We start from the raw sequence: 12,157 nt of genomic DNA on the forward strand, positions 1-12,157 counted from the left end.
ATGATTTGAATAAATACTTGCATCTTCCCCAGTAGACTGGACATGGTAGGAGGGCAGGGTCCCTATGTTTTAGCTCACTGTTGGGAGAGGTAGTCTGCCTGCATCTTGAGCATCCTTGCACCTTGTTGCTGGCTATGTGGACAATTGTTGGCCCTGAGTACTCTTCCCAGGCTGTTTCCCAGCAGATACTGTGTTGATCATAGATAATCTTGAGGTCTGAACTATCATGTTTCTCCAGGAGAGACAGCAGACTTGCTTGCTGCTTTCTGTAACACATCAGGGTCCCCATGCTCAGTGTTCTTCTGCAAAGCCACTATATGTGTATGTGTAGCATCCACCATACTGTGGACCCCACCATACTATCTCTGTGGGGATAAGGAGCATGGAAAATGTGCAGACCTGCCGGTGCTCATGCTGTCTATTGTCCTGTCACAGTTCTACGCCTCTGACCTAGGAGGCTGCGTCTGTGTCAGCATCCATGAACCAATAACAGTCTAACTTACTAACTTGTAAACAGGTTAAAAAGTGTCAGACATAACCCTAGCCATTATTCTCCTAACAGCACACACTATCTGGCAGAAAGTAGATATTCAGTATTTATGTGTAAGATGAATGCATGGATAGATGGACTTTCTCAAATTATACTTAAGACATTGCAGGGATCAAACCTTTCCAGAAATGCCAACCACATTCTGGAATCCTGAGATTGCACACATGACAGTTGAGGGGGGACACAAAGATTTGTCCTTAAGTCTCTGCATTTATGTGCCTAATTAGAACTTTTTTGTTCAACCAGCTCTTATTCTGATATGTAAGGTATTTAAAGGGGTAAGCTCATCAGATAGCTGTACTTCCTGAATTACTTGACTTGGTCTAATGTTCTAATGTCGAGCTGAACTTGGTGGTGATGTTTGGGGAGGGCTGATGAAGGAGGTTGGCAGCCTGGGGCAGGCAGAAGCTTGGGTTCTATTGCAAAAGGGGAATTCTAGACATATCTGGGTGTCTTGAAGGGGGCTGGAGAGCAGGGGATCCAGGAAGTGAGAAAGAGAAGTGGGACAGCAGCAAAGGCAAATGTGGCCTCAAGTCCTGCCCACTGGCTGGTGGCAGGAGTTAGGGACACATCTCGAAAATTCTTCTCTGAGGCTGCATGGGCTAGAGTGCTTCAAATGACAGCTGTCCAGAGGGATTGTTCCCCTTTTGCAAACAACATTTTTTTTGTACGACATAAGCAAAGTTTTTGCACATAGATTACAACTACCTTCAGGACAGATAAAAGAAGGAAAAGACAGCAAGAGAATGTAAAATTTAAAGCCATTAAGGCTTATTAAATTAAAAGTTGAATAATGTATGGAAAGGCAGATAGCTCTTTGGGATTCTTAGAGATGGTAGGATAAGAAGAACCTTCAGGTTTGGACTAGATCAAGTGTTCTCACCAAGGAGATACCACCCCTGAGGAGGCAGAAATGGGTTCTAAAGAGACAAAAAGGAACTTAGATGTTCCATGGTTGTGGCCCTTTGGAGGATAAATAGATATACAGTGTTTCTATGTATTAAAATGTACTGGAGGAGGGGGATTAGAAAAGTGTCTTTAATAGTCTTTGCGGGGGTGATAAGGAAAAAGTTGAAAACACTTGACTTCCTGAATCAAGTGGAAGGCTTTTGTTGACCACCAGTGGGTCCTTCTGGAAAATGAAACAAGTGTATTATTTCAGCAGAAGGAAAAAGATCCCCCCTCCCCTACTTCTCTTTCCAATACTGAGATTTGAACCCAGGGATGTTTTAGCCTGAGTTACATCCTCAGGCCTTTTTATTTTCAGAGTCTCACTACGGTGCTGAGGCTAGCTTTGAATTTGTGATCTTCCTGCCTCAGCCTTCTCCTGAGTCTCTGGGATTACAGGCACATGCCACCATGCCCTGTGTGAAAAAAGATCTTACACATCACCTAGAGGACACTGTGTTGGAAATCTAAATGCAGCAGTGGGCAGCTGGAATGCTCCACATGGTTGCTCAGTAGATGATAAGCTTGCTGACCCCATAAAACTTCACTGTGCCCAGACTGCCAGGCTGATGGCCTCACACACACTGGGACCCCCCTAGACACAGCAAGAGGAAGACTTGATATAGAAGTCAAGATTCTAGAAATTAACCCACCTACTTCCTACTCTCCCATTTGTTCTGTTTCTCTTCCTCCTGTCCTCTCCAGCTCTGGTTTTTGCTACAGGCAGGAAAATCAGTAGCAATGTTCATGAGTGAGTAAGAAGAAGGCCAGAAAGAGAGCCGTGTCCTGATAGGAAAGAAAGAACCTTCAGCCAAATCATTTCAGTGTGGAAAGCCAGATCATCTACTCTACTCTCTGTGAAATCAAATCATAACGCAAACCAAACTTTTGGCTTTCCTAATCCATGCTGCTTTATCCATGTTCACCTAGACGCGTGGTTCCCTTACAAAAGTGAAGACAGTTTCAAAAGTGGGCAATGTATTGTTCTAATCCCTTAGGTAGGTATTCAACCTTGAATATGGCTTCTGGTCTCTGGGCTTAAAAGTCTGGACTTTGCCATTTGAAACGGTGATGTCGTCTTGGTGCTCTTAGGGTTATGAAAGATGGTCCACTATATCTCCTCTTATCGCCAGCCTTATCCTAATTCCCATTAAGGCAATGCTGGAAAGAAAAAAATTTAATTGGGTAACAAGAATTTCCACTTTGGGAGCCATAACTACATATAGGTACTGTTTTTAAGAGCTTTGTATTAATTTTTTTAGTACTAGGGACTGAGTACTACCACTGAGCTACATCCCTGGCCTTTCTTATTTATATTTATTATTATTTATATTATATTTTATTTTGAAACAGGGTCTCACCATGTTGCCCAGGCTGGCCTCAAACTTGTGTTCCTCCTGCTTCAGTCTCCCAAACAGCTGGAATTACAGGTGTATGCTACTGTGCCTGGATTAATTAATTCATTTATTCATAAACAACCCTACAAGGGGAACACTATTTTATCAACCCTATGATAAAATAGAGGGAATTCGGGTACAGAAAAGGTGAGTCATTTGTCCAGGGTCACACTGCTACTAGTAGCATTAGGATTTGAACCCAAACCTTTGGTCCCTGGAGAACTTGCCAAATGCTCATTTAATGTATCCTTGGCCAACTCTCTGCACTTGTGGACATCTTTGAATTCATGGATGAATGGGCTTAAGATAATATTGCTCTTAGCACAATGTACTTGAGTTTGAGTCTTAATTAAATATAATAATGTGCCAGGCCCCATGCACTGTTGACTTTTTGGGCCACTTTTATATAATGAATGAATTAGTGGAGCATGCTGCCCTCTTGTGATGAAAATCACCCCCATGTGACCTGTAGCTTTCTTGAATGCACATACTTCCTTCCTTTGGTCCAGTCTTGTGGCTTGGGATTGGGGATGTGCGACTATACATGAAGCTGTTGACTCTGTAGAGTCAAAACTCTTAACCTGCCATTCTCCAGGATGCTCCTAACATAGAACTGTCAGTGGGGCTCACAGATATGACAGAGTCCTGTTGCTTTTAACATCATCAACATAGGAGAAAAATAAGAGGTTTTTTCTGTGGAAATGCCAGGAACACAAAAAGACCTCATATAATTTTGCTTGGCCTAGATTGGAACCACGTTTAACAGAAAGACGATCAGTTGCAAAGTGAACTGAAGGTTGAAAATCTGTCAGAACAGAGGCACAATAAAACCAGCCAGAAGGCACGTGTTTGTGTTCCAGCTCCACCAGGAATAAGTGTCTGACCTTGGGCGAGTTGCTTTTTTCTCTGATACCAGTTTCCAGGTGGGTAGAGTGAGGGGTTGAACTAAGTGATCTGGAGATCTTAGATAGGCCAGGTGCAACATTCCACATTTGCTGAGCTCCCTTCCCGGAAGGTTTTCCTCTTTGCCTTTTTTCTTTTAATTTTTGTACACATCCTGTTTAATAAGATACATATTCATGTTACTAGTCCTCAGTTTCCTCATTCATGAAATAATTTCTACATTACAAGGCTATGGGAGGAAGTAGTTTCCATCAGACCTGATATTGAAGGGCTGAGTCATGCCAGGTTTGTTTAGGCAAAGCAAGCACACAAGCACACGTCATCCAGGAAAACTGACTTTGAAGGTCTTAACACATGCACATTAGTCATCACCTTGTACACTATCACCTAAATAGATGGCAATTTGTGGGCTTTTTAATTCTTTCCTTCAGCTATATTTGTTGGCATTGTGAGTCTTGGACACACATGTCCCTGTGCAGGCAGAGCCTGGACATTGTCTCTGCTGAGGTGCAGGGGCAGGGAGTTTTATTCCTCCTTAGAGGAGACACTGATGGTTACATTGTTCTCTTTCACCTGTATATCTAAGTTTTTTTTAATCCCTAACAGTTTTAAAAAGAAATGAAATTTCATAGCAAGAGATTTTAGCCTAAGTAATCCCACTGTGAAGAAATAACCGTAAAGTTTTTAATTCTACCAAACAGTGTCTATAATAACCACAGCCAATCCAGAAACATGAATGTCTTAACAACTGGAACATAATAAGCAAATTCTCAAACTCATAGACTACTAATGATAATTTTAAAGACTATGGTAATGATGTGGGAAAATGTTTGATTAAGAACTGCAAATAAGCACTGGAATTATACCTATGAAAAAAGATGTTCAGACAAAGCACAGGAGATGATATGTAAAAACTAAAATAGCTGCTTTGGTACGCTGATATACACATTTTCAAGGTTCCCTTTAACATTGTGATACCCCTTTTACAACAAAAATAAATGCACTGTGAGACAGAGGGAAAAATCAGGGAAGATTTTTTGAGACATTTTGACTTTTGTTATTGGTTAAAAAAAGCACCCCAGGTGGTCTTCAAAACCTTGTGTTTATTTAATCTATTATTTTAAGTCTTTCTTAAATCACAGGTCATTTTTTCAGTGTGTAATGTCTCTAGAAGTCTTCAATCAGTTGTAGGTGCAGTTCATTCGGTTTTCAGATGGAGAGAACAGTGCTGGAACGGCCCTGCTCTATAGCTGTGCCACAGGCCTCATGTGGTCACACGAGTCTTGGCCTCCTCATGAACCGAGTCTGCTTTCATTGAAATGCCCCTCCATGGTCATAGTTTTGTCTTTCAGCTCCAAAGCAAGTTTCATCTTGTGTTCTTTTCTTCTTCTCCTCCTCTTGCTCCTCCACCCCTGTTTCTCACCCCCTCCTCCTCCATCACATGCTACTAGAAACAGACTTACTGTACCACACCTGGAAAAATGTCTATGATCCCAGTGCTCCTGCCTGGTTCCAGAGCTGAAAGGAAATTGGGATATTGCTCACACCCATGTGCCTGGCTCTGTGCAGTGGTGCTGGCCTCTGCCCTACTATGCAATGAGGACGAGATAGCACAAAGCTAGGATACTACAGGAACCTTGATGTCGAATTTTACTTTGAGAACTTTCACTGCCATATTTAATCTTGTTGGAAAGGTCCCTCTAAGCCTAGGAGAGGGGAAATGAGAAAAGCTGGTTTTATAGTAACTGGTGGGTACGGAGGAGGGGACCCTCAGCCAGGCACACCAACTACTTTCTAGAACACCTTATTTCATCTTCTCTCAATAACCTCCTGAGTCAGTGCTCTTGGATTCCCATTTTTCACAGAGGATATCAAGATTCCAGCAGACCTAGGCTGGGCCCAAAGCCACGCATCAGGGCAAAAGCAGGCTGGAGCTCCTCGGAGCTAATTACACAGTGGACACAGTGACTTTGCATGGCTTTTTAAATTGAGTTCCAAATCAGTGTGAACATGACATAAATGCAGGGATGATGTACAGAAGCAATAGTTTCTTTCCTCAAATCAGCCAAGGCATACTATGGAAAGGAATGGTCAGTCATATCCCAAGTTCACAGAGCTCACTTTTTATATTTTCTGTTGTCTTTTTCATGATTAGGACAAGCCGGCACACCTGTGCTCAGCTCATCTGTGTGGTGGAGACCCTTTCTGGAAAGCTGGAAACCTGCTTTTGGTTTTATAAAAGGATCTGAACCTACCTTTCACCATGTAGAAGATGGGGGTGTTTCAAATAGAACTTCACACTATAGCCACACAAATGGAGTCCCTGAGAGGTTGCGGTCTTGCTAGTCTTTAGAGCAATAATGTTTAGTAGTTGCTGAGTAAATTTTAGACTTTCAAGAGCTGTTTGATAAAATCTGAACTTTGACCCCAGGAAGTGTGTTTCTTGGTGAGACTTGGTGAATTTGTAGTCTGAATCTGTGCTCTGTGTTCCTCATGCCCTTGGCCTTCAGCTCACCTTGAGGATTTCCCTGCCCAGATTCTGTGCTGGGGAACAGACTGCTGCCTCAGAGGGAGATGACCAGGTGAATATCTGTGTCTGGGGTGGGGGAGGCATTGGAGGAAGCACCACAGCAGTGCCTTTAAGGGAACCATCACCGTACGGTGGTCTGAGCTACAGGATATCCCCCATAACCTGCTGAATCGCACCCTCCCTAGCAGGCTGTGTATGGAGCCAGGCTTGAACCTAGAACACTGTGGCTTTCTAGGAGGGACCTCTTATCCTTCCCATACTGTCCACTCTTGCCTCAGGACCACCTTGTCTTCCATCCATCAGTGAACAGCCAAGGAAGGTAGTGGGCCTGGCAGGACCTACTGTGTGCTGTGGTGAATGCATGAAATTGGGCCACTCCATGTGTCCTGAGCCCAGCCAGCACAAGAGCGCCACCGCCCCCCCCCCCCCGGTATGGATTCAGAGGCCAGATGGAGCAGCCTCAGATAGTGCCTCCACCTTTTCTTGTCCCTTGGTAGGTGGAGAGGACCGTGCTGGACCACACTTAGGACGCCTCTGGCCTCCCTTCTTCAGGCCTCCCCCTGGAGCACTTTATCTAGAACGTTGTCCACAGTGCATTGAGTCAGGCTGGGCTTGAGGCTCACAGCACCAGGCCAAGTCCCTCCAAATAATCCCAGCCCTAACATTTCAAAATGGTGAGCATTTTAAATATTTTATTAACAAATGAGGTGGCCAAAGAACAAGTTTTCTTGTGATAACCCCACCTCACCTCACAGAACATCCACCATGTGCCCCCCACAGTGGTGGGGGTCTAGCACACTTTGCTGGCTGAGTTCTCAGCAGACTCCCCGAGTCTTCATTCACCCCCCCCCACCGGCTGTTCGGGGGCAGGAAGAGACTTCCCTTTTTTATTTCCTTTTTTGGTACCAGGGATTGGACTCAGGGGCACTCGACCACTGAGCCACATCCCCAGCCCTATTTTGTATTTTAGAGACAGGGTCTCACCAAGTTGCTTAGTGCTTCGCTTTTGCTGAGGCTGGCTTTGAACCTGCAATCCTCCTGCCTCAGCCTCCCCAGCCACTGGGATTACAGGAGTGTGCCATCACGCCTGGCTGAGACTTCCCTTCCTAAGAGGGCAATGTAGAGAAAAGCTTCTGTGTGGTGTGGGTGCCAGGGCCACCAAGACAAGTCATGCCTATCCCTCTGGAGAACAGGAGTCCATGCTTCTTCCTGGGCAGGCACATCAGCTGTGGAGTGCAGTTGGGACAGGTAGAGGCCAGACTCAAAGCTCTATGTGATGAAGGCATTGTCACTGTCTTCCTCTTAGACTGGCCTAGACTCAGGACTGAGAAGCCTGTGATGAGCTCCTGACACCAGCTCCCCACAGGACCTTGGATAAGCCACATCCCCACGTCCTACACCCTTCAGTATCCACAGCCATGAAGGGGACATCAGTACGTGGGGAAGTACTAAGGAGGGTGGATATTTCCTGTGCATTGAGAACCTTCTTTCCCAGAAGTTTGGCACTGACTCTGCACCAGGTCCTCCACTCTCCCCTGAAGACAGCAGTGACCAACACACTTGCTCTGGTTCTTAGGGCAGGCATCTGTGCCAGCTGTGGCTGGCCTTCTCTCTTCTTCAGTCTTATTCCTCCAGCTTTGGATAAAATAATTACAGATACACAATGAAGTCTTCATAGTATAGAAAACCTGATACTGTTTTGCAGTGACTACCGCAGCTCACAGGGTGCACAGTGTTTCTGCAACACCCTAACAGCTTAGGGTGGACATCACCACAGAGGTGGGCCTGCATCATTAGGAGTGGGCTCCATCAGGCCCTTGGCCGCATGCCCTGGGTCGCAGCCTGTTTGCCCTGACTGCACAGGGTGGCAGCAGCTGCTACGGGGCCTCCCAGGGCGAAGACCCAAGCATAGGAAAGTCCTCTCAGAAACAAATGATCCGCTTCTCATCTTCAAAGACTTTGGCCTCCTCTGGCTCTATCAAGTTCCCATTTAGACTGGTGAGAAGGAGAAAAATAATTAAAAACTATATATATTTTTAGTTGTAGATGGACACAATAACTTTTGTTTATTTTTTTATGTGGTGCTGAGAATAGAACCTAGTACTTCACACGTGCAAGGCAAGTGCTCTACCACTGAGCCACAAACCCATCCCGAGAAAAACAAATTTTACACACAGGAAAGCACTGGGGACTATTGGATGCTCCTTCCATGTCCCTAACTCACTCTTGAGCATAACACAGCCCTCAAGGTAAGGAACAGGCTCTATTCAAGTGGTGCTTTGATACTAATATTAATCTTCTCCAGTCACTTTTGCTTTCATAACACCGGGTATCTCACTAAGGTCACCTAGAGCCTCCAAAAGCCTGAACTTAGTGACATTTTTCTCAGGTCTTGTCTTCTGGGCTTTCACAGGCAGCATTTGGCTGTCCTAACAGTTTCCCCCTTTTTTTTTTTTTTTTTGCAATAGCAGGGATTGAATCCATGAACATTGCGTGCTAGGCAAGCACTCTGCCACTCAGCTACATCCCCAGTCTTTTTTATTTTAAGGCAGGGTTGTAGCAAGTTGCTCAGGCTGGCTTCAAACTTGGGATCCTCCTGCTCCAGAGCCAGCTCTCCATCTTTGAAGCACTACCTTGCCTGGGCTTGATGTCATGTTTTCCGGGTTTCTCCTGTATCTGAGCACTCTGCCTCAGCCTCCTTTCCTGTACTCTCCATGTGACCTCTGACTACTGAGTTTCCTCCAGACTTGGGGCCAGGCCTTTTCCTCAGGCCTTCTCATCTTCGCCACAGCCTCATTCAGAGGTCAGTGGAGCCTGTTTCCTACCTTATGTCTTTACTTGGAGTTTCTGGGCAACTCAAAGTGATAACACCTCCCCAGGATTCCCTTCATCAGTTGTGTCAGATAGGACCCGGGGACCACCTTGACACCCTCCTCCTCCTAGCCATCCCTAGAATCCCTGCCTGGAATCTCTCTGTGGCCTCCATTCCACACCCTGGGCTGGGCACCCATCTGCTCTCAACCTGGACCACTGCAGTATCCCCCTGTCAGGCCCTTCATAAGTGCCCTAGTCTCAAATCAAGCTTCCCAGAAGGGACCTAAGTGGTCCTTATGCCTTGGAAATCTGACCACATCCTTCTCCTGCTTCAAACCCTTCAATGAACCTTCCATTACTTTTAGGATAAAAACCAAAATACATGATATGTAACGCACAGATCTTTTATGGCCTGGGCTCTGCCTGTCTCCTATGCCTCCCCTTAGCCTCTCACCCAGTCTGAACCCTCTAATGCGGCAGCTTCTTGCCATTCTCTGTGGACACCACACTCCCTCCTTCCCAGAGCCTGGGCATATGCTGTTCTCCCTACCTTGCAACACTCTCCTTCCCTCCCAGCCTAGCTGACTAACTTACTCACCCTTAGGCTTAGGTTTTGTTGTTATTGTTTCGTGATGCTGGAGGTAGAACCCGGGGCCTTGAGCATGCTTGGCAAGTGCTCTGCCGCTGAGCTGCACTCTGGCCCCCATGGCTTCGTTTAAATGCCACTTCCTTAGGAGACCTTTCCTGGATACCTGCTTTTGGCCTTCCCCCTAGGAGCACCCCTCACAATGATAGTTACATAACTCCTTAATGAGTTCCCCCCTCCTCTGCCTCTTCCTCATAGCTAGTGAGCCCAAGAGGGAAGATCCAATTTACCACAGATGCTTGGCACTAGCAGTGCCTGGCGCTCAAGCATTGTGTTCCTCAAGGAATGAATGAAGATGCAGCACTAGCCCCTGGGGACCCAGCTGTGACCACTACACAGGCTCTCCCCTTCAGGAGCTCACAGGGTTGACACTGCCTCATGGGAGCTCCGTCTTCAAACACAAGAACTCTACTGAATAAATGTCAGTAGAAAAAAAGTCCAAGAAGATGCTCTGTCAGTAGTGGCCTCAAGCACAGTGTCCCTAAGCCCCAGGAGCCACAGCTCCCTTCCCAGTCCAGCACAGCCCTATGACCTGCTGTGGCAGCTCCTGGACCAGGCCTAGTCCTTAGAAGCCATGCACAGAGAAATACCCTTTGGTAGCTCCCAGCACAAGCTAGGAACTGAAGGGAAGATGTCCCCAAGGCCAGTACCTGAGCCACCTATCCTGTCGCATGTCTGGATCAATGGCCAACCCACCCTCTCCACCTGAACACAAGTGTTTACTCTCTGGATAGCGTGCCTTGAAGCCAAAGACCCTTGGCCCTACCCAGATAGTTTCTTGTGTAGGAACAGTGGCCTTGAGGGACAAAATGCATGTGTTCAAGCTTGGCAAAATTAAAGCAGCTACAGACAACTATCTCAACCAGCTTGGAAGAAGAATGTGGACCAACTGTGGTCTGCAAACTGCTCCTCTCTGCATTCGGTCCTCAACACAGAATCAACAGGAAGCAGAGCCATCCTAGGGCAGAGGTCACAGTATGAGTTAGCTGGAGATGCCTGCAGGCCAGACCCTCTGGAGCTCTCCAGCACTTTCCAGGCAGAAGAGCCAGCTGAGAGCCTCATGGGCATAGATGCCAGCATTGTCATATTGGATCTAGGCTCCATTCTCTACAACAGCATTTTTTAAAAATGCTTTTGACCATGTCCCCAAATAGAAATTAAATTCACCCACATGCATGCCTGGAGTTAGAATACCCTGCTATGCATCTTGTAGCCCAGTATTCTGTCCTTTTCAATTTTATTTGAAAATAATGCAAGCTGCCCTGGGTGCAGTGGCACATGCCTGTAATCCCAGCTGCTCAGGAGAATTGCAAGTTCAAAGCCAGCCTCAGCAAAAGCAAGGCACTAAGCAACTCAGTGAGACCCTGTCTCTAAATAAAATCCAAAATAGTGGTCAAGTGCCCTGAGTTCAATCCCTCAGAGCCAAAATAATAATAATAATAATAATAATAATAATAATAATAATAATAATAATAATGCAATCTGCAAATCACCAGACTGCTTTTTGCTCCACTGACCAGTTCCAAAGCAAAGTAAAACGCTATTCAAGGATCCAAGGCTGAAGACTGTACTTTGATTTTTTTCTTAGCTGTGAAAGTCTTGAAGGGAGGAAGCAGTTAATGGCCAAGTACCCCCTGAACTGAAGGATTGGAGTCATGGCTGCCCCATGGATCTCAGAGAAGCCACAGTGGACACGTAACTCCCATGGTCAGGGTCCTCTACAGAAACCCAGCTCTGCCCTCTGCCAGCTTCTCCACAATAGTCTCTACCTTCACATTGGCAGGGGCTGTCAGAGACACCAGAGTCATGAGGACAAATATCCAGAGCACTGAAGAGTCTGCACACTGGGGCCCTCAGCTCTCGGCTCAGGCCAGCACTTTTGAGCAGTCAGGGCTCCTGCCATCAATTTAACTGCTGCACCTCTGGTGCCTGGCATGTAGCAGGTCACAGGCCTGGCAACTCTCATGACTACTGGGAAACACCTGTGTGTTCTATGAGCCACCCTCCCAGTATCTACCAGGCCTACCTCAGCCATAGAGTTGTTTCCAAGGGGCTATGGAGTGTGGGGTGGGGGGACCTTGTGGGAGACAAGAAAGACCTAGAATGGGGCTCGATGTTATAAAGCAAAAAGTAGGGTCTTTTTTTTTCCTTTTTTTTTTCCCCTTAGCATAAGTATGTTCTCAAAGCAGAACCAAGAATATAGGAAGAGCATACATCAACTCAAATCCAGCCTGCTGGTGCCTCCTGAATCCCAGGATGCCAAGGAAGAGGGAGAGAGCTCTAAACTCCAGACCAGCACAGCCACCCCTAAGGCTCATGAGGTCCGCCTCAGCAGGACTCCCTCTCACAAGCCAGTCTCTCATGCAACA

At 46.2% G+C, this 12,157-nt stretch overlaps 1 protein-coding gene across 3 annotated transcripts in view; it reads right to left on the reverse strand.

Annotated features, from left to right (window-relative positions):
• Positions 1 to 4,813: 4,813 nt before the first annotated feature.
• Nod1 (nucleotide binding oligomerization domain containing 1) overlaps positions 4,814 to 12,157 on the reverse strand; it is a 53,041-nt gene continuing 45,697 nt past the window's right edge. For all 3 annotated transcript variants that reach the window (XM_026401536.2, XM_077795992.1, XM_077795991.1), the window contains one exon: positions 4,814 to 8,323. In XM_026401536.2, coding sequence (XP_026257321.2) covers positions 8,251 to 8,323 — 73 coding nt within the window. In that variant the 3' untranslated portion in view covers positions 4,814 to 8,250. The remainder of the gene's footprint in view (positions 8,324 to 12,157) is intronic.

The sequence above is a fragment of the Urocitellus parryii genome, chromosome 3 (genome assembly GCF_045843805.1).
Source record: "Urocitellus parryii isolate mUroPar1 chromosome 3, mUroPar1.hap1, whole genome shotgun sequence".
NCBI classification, from domain to species: domain Eukaryota; kingdom Metazoa; phylum Chordata; class Mammalia; order Rodentia; family Sciuridae; genus Urocitellus; species Urocitellus parryii.